The sequence below is a fragment of the Mus pahari genome, chromosome 19, assembly GCF_900095145.1.
Source record: "Mus pahari chromosome 19, PAHARI_EIJ_v1.1, whole genome shotgun sequence".
Taxonomy (NCBI): Eukaryota; Metazoa; Chordata; class Mammalia; order Rodentia; family Muridae; genus Mus; species Mus pahari.
The window spans coordinates 3248709-3265232 of record NC_034608.1 but is presented as its reverse complement, the minus strand read 5'-3'; the positions used below and the strand labels follow the sequence as shown (position 1 = coordinate 3265232).

At 42.8% G+C, this 16524-nt stretch overlaps 1 protein-coding gene across 2 annotated transcripts; it reads left to right on the top strand.

Moving 5' to 3' along the window:
* The first annotated feature begins 773 nt into the window (after positions 1–773).
* Positions 774–16203, top strand: LOC110336660 (zinc finger protein 583). 2 transcript variants are annotated; one of them, XM_029532133.1, is made up of 5 exons: positions 774–1036; positions 2570–2644; positions 6416–6542; positions 8307–8402; positions 14505–16203. In XM_029532133.1, the coding sequence occupies exons 2-5, from the start codon at positions 2636–2638 to the stop codon at positions 15977–15979; spliced, it is 1707 nt and encodes a 568-aa protein (XP_029387993.1). In that variant the 5' UTR covers positions 774–1036; positions 2570–2635; the 3' UTR covers positions 15980–16203. The 2 variants fall into 2 exon arrangements, with proteins under 2 accessions (XP_029387993.1, XP_029387992.1); XM_029532132.1 differs by having other exon boundaries at positions 8304–8402.
* The last annotated feature ends 321 nt before the right edge of the window (positions 16204–16524 follow it).

Genomic DNA, 16524 nt, shown 5'->3' with positions numbered 1-16524 from the left:
GCTCATATGTAGATGAACGGTTTGGTCTTCATGCGGGTCCCCCAACAATTTGAGCCGGGTTGTCCCTGATCCTGCAGCCTGCCCCTAAATCCCTGACAGCCTTATCTGGCCTCAGTGGGAGTGGATATGCCTAGTCCAGCAGTGACTTGATGGGGGGACGGGGGAATTCATACCCAGAGAAGTGGTTTCCCCTTCTCAAAAAATGGGGAAGGTGGGGACGCTTGCATGAAGAGGTACTGAGAGGAGAGGAAGGGCTGATACTGGGTTGTAAAGAGAATAAATAAATTTAAAAAAGAATATTATACAAAAATAGCCCCCCAACTTTTTTTTTCTAGCAGTACTTTTTTTTTTTTTTTTTCATGGCTGACTTAACCTAGGGCTTCAAGCATTCTAGCGAGGCAGGCGCTCTACCATTGGGTTACAGCTCTAGCGCACTTCCTCCCCAGTCTATGTTGGTACCATAAAGATGAAGATTTTTTTGGTCAGGCGGGGTTCACTGCTGTGTCCATGCCAGAGTCTGACATACAGAAGGCGCGTAATGAGTGATGCGTGAAAAGGTAAGGCGGGGAGAAGGTAAACTAACAAGGGAGAAAATAACCCAGCAACGTGGGCCCTGAACCACAAGATGACCTGTTTTCATCCGCTGCTTTGGACAGGGCACCCGCCAGCCAGCACTGCGCATGCGTGCTCGAGCACAGTCCCCACTCCCCCCACCCCGACTCCTCGCCGAGAGATCGGGTGGAGCAAGCAGCTCCTGCGCAGCCGGAGTGAGTTCTGGTTCTGACGACCGGAAGGGAAGGGACAGAATTCAGCAGAGACTCTAGGACCCCCGAAAGCCGCGCCCTAAAAGGCGTTCCCAGCATGCCCTACGCCGCTCCGGTCAAGCGCAGTACTCCACCTCCCAGAGGCCCTTGCGCGGAGCCGCTCCGCAGCCGCGCCTTTGTGAGCTCTACCGGCTCCGCGAGATCGAGCCCCGGCCCCGGCCAGACCTGTCTAGGCGCCGAGCGAGAGGTGACAAGGACTGAGGAGACTCTCGGTGAGGAGCAAGGCACCGTGTGGTGGGTGCAGAGTGACCGTGCGAGGCCACGCCACCGTGTATGAGGGGGCCTATGATTGTGAGGTTGCAACTGTGTGAGACTGAGGCTGTGACATGTGTGACAGACCAGATCACAGTGTATTGAGGACTTCTGACTGTGAGACCTAAATACTGTGTGAGACTGAGGCTGTGACATTATGTGTGACAGAATGTGACAATATAAGGGATCATGTGGGAGAATGTATTTGAAGACTCACATGACAGAGTGAGACCCCACACCATGTGAGGGGATCTGGTACTGCATACACTGTGTAAGACTGAAAGGCTGTGACAGTGTGGGTGACTGCACAGAGTAGGGTGTATTACATGTGAGGGCTTTGGAGTGGGGATCTGAGTGACAGTGTCAGACCACACCTCGTGTACATGGTGCCTGTGGCTGTGAGACTGAATACTGCCTGAAACTGAGGGGTTGTGACAGTGTGTTAACTGTATATGACAGTGTAGGGGACCATGTGGGAGAATGTGTTTGGAGACCCATCTGACAGGGTTGAGACCAAGCCACTTTATTGTGAAGGCCTGGGGCTGAATACTTTTTGAGACTCTGCCAAGGGTGTGTGACAGTTTGTGAGACTGAATACTGGCTATGACCTAGAGTGAGAGGCTGGGACAATAGGTGCGGCACTATGAGCCCATGTCACAGTGTTGAAGGGCCTGTGATGGTGTATGAGACTGTGAGAGCCAATAAGGGTGTGTGTGACTGCACAAGACTATGCCACCAGGTATGAGGGGGGCTGCGACAGGGTGTGGAATGTGTGGATAAAGAGGCCATGAGAGGCTTTGAGGCTGCATTTTGGACTGTGTGATACTATTACAGTAAGACGTTTGCTACTAGCTGGGATGGAGCCTGTGACAATGTATGGGCCCGAGTTACAGTGTATAGGGCTATTTCATTGTGTCTAAGACAGTGTAACTGTTTGAGACAGACGGTGCTGGAGAATGTGTGACAGTATGAGACATCATAGGGTGGGGGGCGGAGGGCAGGGGGAAGGGGCCGTTAGTAGTGTATCCTGATCCTGGTCCACTGTTTTTTTCTAGATCACATGGTCCCTTTGCTACCTACTCTGTGCAAAGTAGCTTCCCTTGATGGCCTATATCTCATCCTTATAGAAAGGGTGGAGATATACTTCCTTTTAACGTCATCTGTACACTATAAATTCCAGTCTAGTTTCCAGTTTGGCACAGTTATTTTCTCAACTATTGCCTTGCATATCTTCAATGATGAAAACCTTCATGTGTGAAAGGTGGAAGGTTCTTATCTAATAATGCCAGTCTTAAATTGCTCAGACATAACTGAAAGAGATCACTTAGGCCTAAAATATATGTTGAGTCCCAGAACTATAAAGTCATAGGAAAAGCATTGTTAAATGTAAGGATACCTCAGATGCATGTCTGTGGAGGAAGGAGAAGGATGGTGGTGTGATGCTGGGGCTGCAGGGTACACCTGGAACTTACGGTTTCCTTTTTCTGTCCCAGTTTGCTTTCTCAGGACATCTCCCTGCTCCCAGGAACACAGTCATATATTCTTGAAGCTTTAACGCCATGTCCAAGGTAAGAAGCGTTCCTTTTCCCCTGAAATGCCACCTTATCATTCAGTCAGGCTAAACCAACACTTTGATTTCAGAAATTCAGCAGCCGGACAAAATCTCCTCTCTCCAGTGATGCTCTTGTTCTCCACTGTAACACAAAAGTTAGTCCCCCCCAAGGCTAAGCTGAGAGCACCCTTTTTCCCCCAACCAGCATTCGCTTCTTGAGTCAAGGACTCAATTCAGCATCGCCTGTGGGTTCAGTGCTCTTAGGAACTAACTCTAAGAGGCAAAAAATACATTTTTTGGGTGGGATTATGTAAGCTCAAATTGTGGGTATTAGAGGTGGAGATGTGTGTGGTGGCAAGGAGCTTTTCTCTACAATCTCTGGTTTGAAAGGAAATAGGAGGGCTTTTGGGTGTCCGGAGTTCGGGCGTTTGGCAGAAACTCATGTTCAAGATGATTTTCAGAAATCCGATGTATCAAACTGGGGGTGGTATTGTTTCGTTTTCCAAGACAGGGTTTCTCTATGTAGCCCTGGCTGTCCTGGAACTCGATCTGTAGACCAAGCTGGCCTCGAACTCACAGAGATCTGTCTGCCTCTGCCTCCCAGATGCATGCACTGCCACCACCCAGCTCAAATCTTGATTGCTAAGGTGTGTCTAGGCTCGGACAGTATTTCCTTAGTGCTTAGTGAGCTTTGAAGAGTAATTGTTTATGAGAACAGTAATTTCTTCTTTTGGAGATACTCGGAGTTAGTAGCAGTCCACAGCTGATATACTGGGCTATCCAGTTAATTAATTGAAATTATTATGGGAAATATATTGACATAGTGCTTATGTAGCCCAGGCTGCGGCTCAACTCATTCCAGCTAAGAATGATCTTGAACTCCCAGTCCTCCTATCTCTACCTCGGAAGAAAGAGGAAACACTTGAGTCTTTATTTTAAAATACTTATTATTTTTATTTTATGAGTATGGGCATTTGTTTGCATGTATGTATAACACATGTATGTATAACACATGTATGTATAACACATGTATGTATAACACATGCATGCAGTGCTACAGACGATCAGGAAAGGGTGTCAGAGTCCCTGGAACTAGAGTTACAGATGATTGTGAGCTGTCATGTAGTTGCTGGGAACTAAACCTGTGTCTACTGCCACAGCAGCCAGTGTTCTTAACGACTGAGCCATAGCTCCAGCTCATTGAGCCTGTATTTTTTTTTTTAAGATTTATTAGTTTATTGTATGTGTATGAGTGATCTCTTTTCATACATACCAAAAGAGAGGGCATCAGATCCCATTACAGATGGTTATGGGCCACCATGCGGTTGGGAATTGAACTAAGGACCTCTGTGAGAGCAGCCAGTGCTCTTAACTTCAAGCCATCTCTTCAGCCACCGAGCGTGTATTTTTAAAACGTTACAAAAATATTCCTACAATCACTAAAATAAATAGTATGAAATAGAGTCAAAAGGAAACATTCAAAGATGCATATGTAATTCCCAGAAACAAAATGCAGGTGTGCAAAATGTGTAAGAATTGAAGATATTTTCCCATTCTACTAAGTGCTGTGATAAATAAAAATAGACGTTGTCTTTCTTTTCATGCATTTGGTGTCTGCTGGTTTAATTATATGTTAATATGCTATGTGCATTACACCAGCAGGAAAAGGATAGAGATTGCTGTTCCCAAAGGCAGAGTACCACCACAGTCAGGTCTCTGTTTGTGTTTAAAGTAGTTTTTATGGATATTTATGAGGTGGGTGGCATATTCATAGGGTAAGATTACCTTTCCCCCTTTCAAGTATATCTGTTTTAGAGTGTGTGTGTGTGTGTGTGTGTGTGTGTGATAACATATATAACATATATATGTATATGTGTATGAATACACAACACACACACACACACACACACACACATGCTAAGACCACTGGCTGTACTTCCAAAAGAAGAGTTTGATTCCCAGCACCCACAAACATCTGTAACGCCGATTCTAGGGGATCTGATACCCTTTTCTGGCCTCAGTGGTCAACAGGCACACCCATAACAAACAGACAAACACTCGTACACATAAATAAATCACATAAGTAAGCTTTTAAAAATAATTATTGTCAATAAAGATAAAATTTTAAAGCATTCTTGTTATAAAGAGACTGTAATTGATTTTGAAAGTCAAGCCTGACAGTCTTTTAGCGCGTACATTTTCATTGAATGTCCTTGTTCACAGGTGTATATTTAAACCCAACGGTCTCCTGTTTGCCGCTTTGTTTGGATGCATCTAACTAATTACACATACTCTCCATCAATTCCTAAGTGTTTATGACCGGGCTGGAGAGATGGCTCAGCAGTTAAGAGCACCGACTGCTCTTCCAGAGGTCCTGAGTTCAATTCCCAGCAACCACATGGTGGCTCACAATCATCTGTAATGGGATCTGATACCCTTTCCTGGTGTGTGTGAAGACAGCTGCAGTGTACTCATATATAAATAAATAAATAAGTAAATCTTTTTTTTAAAAAGAGTGCCTGTGACCATATGTATCCATTAAAAGTGCCTATGGCCATATGTATCCATTAAAAGTGACTATGACCATATGTATCCATTACTTTCTATATACTACTCTTTTTTCCTACCCCAGCGTATCCTGTTTTTTTTTGTTTTTTTTTTTCAAGAGGAATTTTTTGGATTTTAGTATGAACCCCCTGTTGCTGTACACTATTGATTTTAATGTTACTTATCAGTATACTATGGTGAATCTTTTCTCCAGCAGTAGACAGTTTATCAGAAGTTATATACTTCCTGTAAGAGCATACCAAGGCAAGCATGGCAATTACTTGACATGCATTTTTTTTAGAACGTAAGGTACTGGCTGGTGATGGCTGAAAGTGCTGCAGCTCTGAAGAGAAAGGTACCCTGATAATCAGGAGCCAGGAAACACCACAGAGTCACACCACACAACAAACTTCACACAAGAGATTTATTGGGAGACATACAGAGGGTGGCCACCTCTGCTCCAGTGAGAAGCAACAAAGAACTGAGCAGGAGACCAGCATTATGTAGGGCTTCTTGGTGGTTGGGGTTGGAGCTTTCCAGGGTGGCCTAGGATTGATGGGACTTTGTGGTCTGGTCTTGAGTCAAGTCCAGGGATTGGTGACTTCTGTGGCCTGATCTTGGCCTTCCCCCCCCCCCTCTATAGGGCAGAGTTTGGCCACTTGTGTTGCCACATGCTGGAAACTGCCATTATGGCAGAATAGTGGTGGTGGTAGTGGGGTGGGGGTGGTATTTGCGCCTTGAGTGCAATGGAATGGCCTAGAGTGGCCATACCTGTAAGTCTAGCACTTGGTAGGCTGAGGCAGGAGGAGAGGAGAGGAGAGGAGAGGAGAGGAGAGGAGAGGAGAGGAGAGGAGAGAAACAAAGATAGACACATAATCTTAGCTCTTGGAAAGCTGAGACATAAGGGTTGTGAATTCAAGACAGCCCTGAGCCACATACTAAAGGTAGCCTGTGGCTGACTTTAAAAGTTGGGTTTTTTGCTTCTACCAAAGTATAGACAGTTTAGCTACTGCTAGCTTTTTTCTGTTGTGTTTTATTGTGTTGTTATTTGCTTGTTTGTCTGAGACAAGGTATTACAATGGAGCTTTGAACTCACTGTGCAGCCCACACTGGCCTGGAACACTGGGCATCCCACCTCTGCCTCCCGCGAGCTGGAATTACAGGTATGTGCTGCCATGCCCGGCTTTAACTATTTAACCTGTTTGAGGACTTGAACCAGAATACATTTATATCATTTCAGGATTTGCTGACATTTGAGGATGTGTCTGTAAATTTCACTCAAGAGGAATGGCAGTGGCTGAGTAACACACAGAGAGACTTGTACAGGAAGGTGACATTGGAGAACTATAGGAGCCTGGTGTCGCTGGGTAAGGCAGTCTCTACAGAATCCCAAGTCTGTGTTCCATGAAGTGTCTCTGAGGTACCTCTGGCTCACTTTACTAAATTTCCCCTTTTTATTAAAAATTTTAAAAATTATATTCAACTTTATCTCTCCCTTTTCCTTTGTGTGTGTTTATATATGTGTGTGTATGTGAGTGTGTGTGTATGTGTATATATGTATGTATGTGTGTATGTATATGTGTTTGTATATATGTATGTATGTGTGAATGTTTGTGTCTATATGTGTGTATCTGTGTATGTATGCATGTGCTTATATGTGTATATGTGTATATGTATGTATGTGTTTTGTATGTGTGTGTATGTACTTATGCGTGTGTAAATGTGTATGTGTGTGTGAATGTGTATATGTGTATGTGTGTTTGTGCGTGTTGGGGAATTGTATACACATGCCACAGTGTGCTTGTGAAGTCAGAAGACAACTCAATTCAGTTCTCTCTCCCACCTTTTCAGGGGCTCTGAGAGTGGAACTTGGGTCATCAGACTTACACAGCACACACTTTTCCCAGTTTATTTGCCTGATTTCTCTTCTTTTAAACCATATGGTGAATGGTGACACATGCCTATAGTTCTGAGGGCTGGTATATTAGTCAGGGTTCTCAACCTTCCTAATGCTGCAACCCTTTAACACCCTTCTTCATGTTATAGACATCCACAACTATGAAAATGTTTATGTTGCTACTTCATAACTGTAACTTTGCTCTGTTATGAATTATAATGTAAGTATCTAAGTTTTCTGATGGTTTTAGGTAACCCCTGTGAAAGGGCCTTTTGATCCCAGAGGGGTCATGATCCATAGGTTGAGAACCACTGCTCTAGGGGAACAGAACTGATCAGATTAGTAAATATACATATATGTATACATACACATACATAATACATACATACATATACATGTTGGACTTATTAGAGTGGCTTACAGGCTATGGTTTAGCTAGTCCAACAGTGGTTGTCTACCAACTGAAGGTCCAAGAATCCCATAGTCGTTCAGTCCATGAGGCTGGATGTCTCAGCTGGTCTTCACTATATACCAGAATCCCAAAGTGGTAGGCTCTAATGCCAATGGAGGAATGAACTTGCCAGAGAGAAAGATCTGGATTAAAAGTGGAACTCCTCACAGGGTAGTGGTGGCACACGCCTTTAATCCCGGCACTCAGGAGGCAGAGGCAGGCAAATCTCTGTGAGTTTGTTGAGACCAGCCTGGTCCACAGAGCAAGTTCCAGGACAGCCAGGGCTTCACAGAGAAACCCTGTCTCGAAAAAATAAATAAATAAATAAATAAACAAACAAACAAACAAACAAATAAATAAATAAATAGAAATAAAAAGTGGGTCTTCCCACTTCAAATGCTTTGAGAAAAAAATTCCTCCCAGGTATACTCAGCCACTTGGGTTTTAGTTAATTCCACATGTAGTCAAATTGACAACCATGAATAACCAACACAGTCGGGGTGGAGGACTGCTTTGGGGAAACAGCCTGGGCAACCTAGCAAACCCAGCTCCAAAAGTTCAAAGAGAATTGTTTGCCTTACCCCACCCCCACCCCCAGTTTCTGCTCTCCAAATAAGTTGCATTTTATAGAATTACAGCTTTTGTAATTTTGTAATTGCTCCTTATTGCCATTTACTCTCAAGAATATTTCCCATCCTCCTCAGCTCCCACCTTCCTGACGAGCAGCAAAACTTGATTTGACCTCGGAGAGTGGCTAATTCCTCTTGTGTTTCTTGGAAGCAGGAATTCCTGTTTACAAACCAGCCGTGGTCTCATTACTGGAACAAGGAAAAGACCCCTGGATGGTGCAGAAGAAGGGAACAAGAGACACATGTCCTGGTGAGTGGGGATGAGCTAGAGAGGTGGGCGCCTTTGCAGTAGCTTTTGTTAAAGCATCTGGTCTACGTTGATCGGTGGTTCTCAACCTTCCTGATGCTGCGGCCCTTTGTACAGTTCCTCATGTTGTGGTGACCCCAAACACAAAATTATCTTTGTTGCTACTTCATAACTGTGACTTTGCTACTGCTAGGAATCTTAATGTCCATCTCTGTGTTTTCCGACAGTCTTAGGCAGTCCCTCTGGAAGAGTAGGGGGTCACAACCCCCAGAATGAGAACCACTGGTGTAGCGGGTACTCTGTTGTGCCAAGCTTCTGGTCTAGAGTGAGTTATTAGATACGCAGCCTGAGGCAGTAAAAGAAGAAAACAGCAAGCTGCAAAAAGACATTAGAGCATCAGGTCAGAAGCCAAAATCAGCAGGACCTCCTGATTGACATGGAGGGTTCCAAGAAAATCACCTCTTGCGTTGACCTTCTATTAGCCGCTCCCACCACAGGCGGGTTTTATATCACAGGGTAGACAGTCGCTGCTTTGGGAAGGCACCTGAGAATGTTTACCTCCTAACTGTGTTCAAGGACACAGTGTTTTCTCTCTAGCAATTCTCTCTCCTATTCTCAAGGACATGGTGTTCTACTTCTATAGGATTTATTTTTATTTTATGTGTGAGTGTTTGGTCTGCATAGAAAGTATACCACATGCAATACGTGCAGAGGCCCGGACCTAGATTTACTGCCAGTTAAAAATCACTGGGTGCTGGGAACTGAACCTAGGGCCTTTGCAAGAGCTGCAAGCACACTTACCAGCTGAGCCTTCTCTCCAGCACTGTGAATATGGTGTTCCTCTTGAAGGCTATTCAGGGTTGAGTTGGAAGGGACAGCCCATTCCTAGACAAGGGGTCTTGGGTGACACTCTTAAGACATGCTTACTTAAGTCTGAAGTAAATGGACTAACTATACATCTGGAATTAACTTCTCAGTGGGTTTACACAGCATGTCACAAGTTTTTAAAGGACTCATTCATTCTTCTTATTCTGTGTGGGGGTGTTTTGCCTGCATACAAGTATGTATGTGTACCATATGTGTGCAGTGCCCATAGAATCCAGAAGAGGGCATCGGAACTAGTTACACCTGGTTGTTAGATACCTCGCAGTTGCTTGAGGTCAAACCCAGTCCTCTGGAAGATCAGCACATGTTCTTAACTACTAAGCCATCTCCCCAACCCAGCACATGACAATGTAAAGATGGAATGGAATATAATCGTAGCATCAAGGCCTGGGAAGAGATGCTGAGCATGAGCCCTGAATTGCTCTCTTGGTACACTTTATCTCAAAAGTTACTGTCCTGCTGGGTGGTGGTGGCGCATGCCTTTAATCCCAGCACTTGGGAGGCAAAGGCAGGCAGATTTCTGAGTTCGAGGGCAGCCTGGTCTACAAAGTGAGTTCCAGGACAGCCAGGGCTACACAGAGAAACCCTGTCTCGAAAAAAACCAAATAAATAAACACAAACCTTCAGTGAAAAAAGATAGCACTTTCCAAGCTTATTTTCAAGTTGGGTGATAACCTGAAATGGGAATAGTCAGAAGAACATGGGTTGGTAGGAGGAGAGATGAGCTCAGCTAGAGAGCTAAAGAACCCCAGGGCATATAGCTCAATCCACAGAGCGCTTGCCCTGCTTTGGTGAAATCCCGGGTTGATCACCAGCACTACCTAAGCCTGCCATGGTGGTGCACACCTGTGATCCCAGCACTGGGGAGGTACAGGCTTGGGGATTCGGAGTTAAAGGTCATCCTCAGATACATAGTGAGCTCCAGGCCAGCCTGGACTATAGGAGACTCTGTCTTAGGAGGGACAGACACACAGAGAGAGATTATGGGTATAGAATGCAGGGTATAGAAAGCAGACTGCAATTGAACGGGAAGACAGACCTGGCAAGTCTGATGTAGAGGCAGACACTGACTGAATGGTGCACCTATTCTTAGAGGCTTCGCGGTAACACCCAACACTGAGGCCTTGAGGGGTAGCAGATCTTTGAGAATTTTCTCAGAATCCTCTCTAGTAAACAGTCTCTGTAGTTTATTTGATTATGTTTTATGTATATGTATTTGTCTAGCAGTTATTCTTTTCATTTAAGTTAGCAGATTTATATCCTTGAACCAGAACAAAATAACCTCATAACTTTTTTATATCTATGATAGTTTGTGGTTTTAATTTTTTATTGGGCATACTTGCCATTTAGAAATGATGTATTAGGTTGCTATTCAAAAATCCATTTTATTTTTTCGAGATCCAGCAGGTGGGTTTATTTTGTGTTTCTGTTCTCTCTTTCAATTCTCTGTTTTTGTTTTTGTTTTTTCCTTTCCTCCTAATCCTATTGTTTATTGTATTCTCCATATTGGTGTAAGGGTAGCTTAGCTCATTCTTTCTTGTTTAGTGATACAATTGTCGGGGGCTATGAGATTTCCTGTATATCTTGCCCTGTCTCCTGTAGATTCTGATAGATCGTGGATTTTGTTACTATTTTTTCCTATAGTTTTAAATTTCTCTTCCATTTGAGTCGTTTGCTTATTCGTTTGTTTTTTTCAATATGGAGTTTCCTCTGTGTAGCCCTGGCTGTCTTAGAACTCACTGTGTAGACCAAGCTGTCCTAGAACTTGCAGAGATCTTCCTGAGTGCTGGGAATAGTGGCCTGTGCCACCACTGTCCAGCTCACTTGAGTTGTTTAAAAGATAATGTTAGGGTTCAAGAATCTCTGAAGGAAGACCCCAGACTCGGGTAGTATGCAAAGGCAAAGAGTGTTTATTCTGCAGTAATTACCAGCAGGCAGGGGTTAATCGTTTCTCAAAATGGCGACCAAGGGATATGACCTGCAGGGTCAATTTAAAGCCTGTTAGGGTAGGAATGGGTGACTTTTACCTTTCTTTCCGTTGATTGGTTGGCTCTGTCTCCAGTGGTTTGGGTGCCTTTGTGATTGGTTAGGGCTCTGGGCACTTTCCAGGGTGGCAATGCATACTCAGATTGGCTGCTCACGGGTTCCTGGATCTGGGTTCTCGTTTCTGGGAGACAGTAACTCGGGCCCAGTCTCCCAAACTGCCAGTTTGCAGCCTGTCGTGGAGTCAGCCTGGCTCTGGCTAACTCAGCCCTCTCAATAGCTTTCTTGTTTCATTACGTTTTGGTCAGATTATTTTATTGTATTTGATCAGATGGCATTAGTATTATAGACAGTAAGCCACATTCATTTAAAGCATACGGTTTGAAGCATTTGACACAGGTTATTTTATACTAAGCTTTGACACCATGCAGTACCACTTGTAAAATTGCTTTGACTATTTCAGAACATTTGTATTTCATATAAATTTTAGAATGTAAATGAGAAATTTTATTCAAAGAACTTCATTTGGGACTATCCTTATATATCAACTGAGAAAGAAATGACATTTAACCCTTTAAAAATCCAACAACATGTTTTAATTTTCTCTATTTTGTCATAGGAATATTTTATAATGCCCAGTCTAATAGTCGTCTTTCCTTCCTTCCTTTCCTTCCTTTCTTCCTTTCTTCCTTTCTTCCTTTCTTCCTTCCTTTTTCTTACTATCTTTTTTTTTTGAGACAGGGTTTCTCTGTGTAGCCCTGGCTATCCTAGACCAGGCTGGCCCCAAGCTCAGAGACCCTCTGCCTCTGCCTCTACCTCCTGAGTTCTGGGATGAAAGAAGTACCCCACTACCATGAAGCCTCAGTGTAGTCTTTTTTGCCTTTTGCACTTTTTTCCTGAAGCTCTGAGGATTTTTTATGTAACTATGTCATCTACAGACATGGGCTGTTTTATTTGTCCTGTTTTTTTTTTTTAACATTTTATTTACTTTGTGTGTGCTTGTGTGTGCACAAGTATAGGCACACACATGACACAACATGTGTATGGAGGCCAAGGACAACCCTCAGGAGTTGGTTCTTTCCTTCCACAGTGTGGGTTTTGGAGATCAGCTCCAGGTCATCGAGTTTAATGGGAAATCCCTTTATGCCCTGAGCCATCTTTCAAGCCCTCTTGTTTTCATAATTAGTGGTCTTTACTGTCTAATTTCTGTTCATTGTAGCTATTTTATTTTCTCGTTTAATGTGGTGGTTTGAGTAAGTTTGGTCCAGGGTGTGGCACTATTAGGAGATGATGGAGTAGGTGTGGGCTTGTTGGAGGAAGTGTGTCATTATGGGCATGGCTTTAAGACCCTCATCCTAGTTACCTGGAAATCAGTCTGCTCCTGGCTTCCTTTGGATGAAGAAATAGAACTCTCAGCTCCAGTGCTGTGCCTTCCTGGAAGCTGCCATGCTACCTGCCTTGATGATGATGGACTGAACCTCTCAACCTGTAAGCCAGCCCCAATTAAATGCTGTCCTTATAAGAGTTGCCTTGGTCATGGTATCTGTTCACAGCAGTAAAACCCTAACTAAGACATTTTTCTACTACATCTACTAACATGCTTTTCTACTTCCTATGGGTTTATGTTGGCCTTTTCTTCTGAGGTAGCCCCTCAAGGATTTTCTGTGTTTGTTTTTGTTGTTGTTGTTGTTGTTGTGTAATGGTAAGCACTTTTAAATTTCAACTCTTCCTTAATTCTCTGATAGTACATGCCAGACACCATTATGTCTCTTAAAAGTAATTCTTTTGAGGGTAGAGAACATCCTTCTCTAATTTCAGTCAGTACTTTAAAATTTATTGACACATGTGTCTTACAACCCATGAAAAACCCCGGCTTATTGAAGATACCATAAATCCCTATTGGGTAATTGTTGAATATATTTATAGTGGTATAGAGTAGGATATGGTAGTCAGTTTGGATGAGACTCAATATGCATTTATTAATTTTGGCCAAGATTTATCAGTTTCTAAGACCATGGTCTCAAAACACACAAAAAGGTAATGTTGGGTCACTGAGCTAGCCCATCAGGTAAAGTAAAGGCATTTGTCACCAAGCCTGAGCTAGCCCATCAGGTAAAAACATTTATCACCAAGTCTGAGCTAGCCCATCAGGTAAAGGCATTTATCACCAAGCCTGAGCTAGCCCATCAGGTAAAGGCATTTATCACCAAGCCTGAGCTAGCCCATCAGGTAAAGGCATTTATCACTAAGCCTGAGCTAGCCCATCAGGTAAAGGCATTTATCACTAAGCCTGATGACCTGAGTTCTGTACTCAGGTCTGACATGGTGGAAGGAGAGAGAGAAAACCAGCTACCATAAGTTGTCTTCCGACCTCCACACAATGTCATAACATTCACTTATGTGCACACATTAAGTAAATGTAGCTTTAAACAGAAGTAACCTAATTTGGGACTGATAAGGGTAAGACAAAGTAAAGCCTGTATTAAATAAAAGCAAGCGATTGGATAGAAAAGTATGTTTTCATGAAGACATTGTGGTTTCAGGAATTACAAAGAAAATTGTTTTCAGGAACACCTTTCCTAGAATGTAGTGATTAACCATAAAGTTTAATGACCCGCTAGACAGCTGGCTTGCATTTAGGTCTGGGTATCCAGTGGGGGTACTTCAGCTACATTCTTGACATTCTAAAATTGCCTTTTAACTTGAGAGAGGAAGAGAAGATGTTTGAAGACTGTATTATTAACTCAGATATAAGATCTTAATTGTATCTAAATTTTAATTAGTTAATTAACTTTTTAAAAGATAATTGTGATTTTTTAGATGACGGCCTTAATTTTTTTCATTTTCTAAGTTATATTTCATGGTTATATATGATTAATTTAATCAACTTTCCTTCCTTTCTTCCTTCCTTCCTTCCTTCCTTCCTTCCTTCCTTCCACCTTTCTTTTTCTCTCTCTTTCTCTCACTATGTAGCTCTAACTATCCTAGAATTCACTATGTAGACCAGGCTGGATTCAAACTCACAGAGAAGGGCCTGCCTTTGCCTCTCAAGTACTGGCATTAAAGGCGTGTGCCCCTGCACCTGGCTCAAGCACCTCTCCTAATATAATATAGTCTTTAAGATGCAATAAGAGATGCTAAATCTTTTCATTTCTTTTGTATTTTACTTTCTCTGAGCACTTTCTTTTCTTCTTATGAATGATTTTTTAAAACATCTATTTTCTTGGTATCTTTTAGATTGGAAGTATATATTCAAAGGCACTGAATTTATATCAAAGCAAGATATTTATAAAGAATCTGCCAAAGTCCTAACAATGGGAAGAAGCCATTTTAATTCCAGCCTTGACTGTCCCGATTTGAAAGAAGACCATGAAAATGAAGACTGGTTTAAAGACAGGTCGGGACGTCAGGAGGTGCATTCCCATCAGTTGTTCATCACTCATAAAGAAGTCCCTGAAGGTGAAATTAGTGGGTGTAATCCACCTTGTCAAGCCTTCCGTCAGAATGCAACACTAGACATGCCACAAAGTTCCTCTACCAAAGAAAGAATAGATCAGAGTGAGCCACAAAAGAGAAGTTACCGGAAAAAGTCTGTTGAAATGAAACATAAGAAGGTCCAGGTAGAAAAGAGAATCCTGAAGTGTAGTGAATGTGAGAAAGTCTTTAACCAGACCTCATCCCTTACACTCCATCAGAGAATTCATACCGGAGAGAAACCCTACGCATGCGTCGAATGTGGGAAAGCCTTCAGCCAAAGCGCAAACCTAGCGCAACATAAGAGAATACACACTGGGGAGAAGCCTTATGAATGTAAAGAGTGTAGGAAGGCCTTCAGCCAGAATGCACATCTTGCTCAGCATCAGAGAGTTCATACTGGAGAGAAACCTTACCAGTGTAAAGAATGTAAAAAAGCCTTTAGCCAGATTGCACACCTGACTCAGCATCAAAGAATTCATACCGGAGAGCGACCTTTTGAATGTATTGAATGTGGAAAAGCATTCAGTAACGGTTCATTCCTTGCCCAGCATCAGAGAATTCATACGGGTGAGAAACCGTATGTGTGCCATGTGTGTGGGAAAGCTTTTAGTCACCGGGGATACCTAATTGTCCATCAGAGAATTCATACTGGGGAGAGACCCTATGAATGTAAAGAATGTAGGAAGTCTTTCAGCCAGTATGCACACCTTTCTCAACATCAGAGAGTGCATACTGGAGAGAAACCTTATGAATGTAAAGTATGTAGGAAAGCATTCAGCCAGATTGCTTACCTTGATCAACATCAGAGGGTCCATACCGGAGAGAAACCCTATGAATGTGCCGAATGTAGAAAAGCCTTCAGCAACAGTTCATCGCTTGCACAGCATCAGAGAAGTCACACAGGAGAGAAACCCTATATATGTAAGGAATGTAGGAAAACATTTAGCCAAAATGCAGGCCTTGCTCAACATCAAAGAATCCATACTGGAGAGAAACCTTATGAATGTAATATTTGTGGGAAAGCCTTTAGTTATAGTGGATCTCTTACCCTACATCAGAGAATTCATACCGGAGAAAGACCTTATGAATGTAAAGATTGCAGGAAATCGTTCAGGCAGCGTGCACACCTTGCTCATCATGAGAAAGTCCATACTATGGAGCCTTTCTTGTCCCTTTCCTCTCCGTCACCCTCCATGTCGAGTCAGTTGCCAAGAACTCTAGGTTTAATCTCTTAAATATGACCCAAATCTGACCCATTGGAACCATTTATATTACATCATCCTTGTCTTCTTTGTGTTACTCTGTTGTGTGTGGAAGAGTGAAATGGTTTTCTAGTGTATTCACCCATGCCTCTTGTCAGTTTCCACACTTCAGCCAAACTTTACAAAAACAAATTTTGGTCATATTATTTATCCCTCATTAATTAAAATTGCTTACCAATATCCAAAAGTTTGTAGGTAAAAAGCACACAGTTCTTTTTTTTAATTAATTAATTTATTTATTATTATTTTCTTTTTTTTTTACATTTCAAATGCTATCCCAAAAGTTCCCTATACACCACCACCCGCGCCCCTGCTCCCCTACCCACCTACTCCCACTACTTGGCCCTGGCCTTCCCCTGAAGCACACAGTTCTTAAAGTACCCTAACAGGCCACCTTGCCCCCAGAACCTTGTTTCAAACTCAGTTAAAACCTTCATGTCATTATTCATCTCTCTCTCTCTCTCTCTCTCTCTCTCTCTCTCTCTCTCTCTCTCTCATGCTCTCTCACTCTCTCTTGC

What these genes read in the sequence shown, in the direction of transcription:
- LOC110336660 (XM_029532132.1), top strand. An exon ending in TAGGAGCCTGGTGTCGCTGG is followed by an intron (nt 6,543 to 8,303) that starts GTAAGGCAGTCT and finishes GTTTCTTGGAAG; the next exon opens with CAGGAATTCCTGTTTACAAA. An exon ending in AACAAGAGACACATGTCCTG is followed by an intron (nt 8,403 to 14,504) that starts GTGAGTGGGGAT and finishes GGTATCTTTTAG; the next exon opens with ATTGGAAGTATATATTCAAA.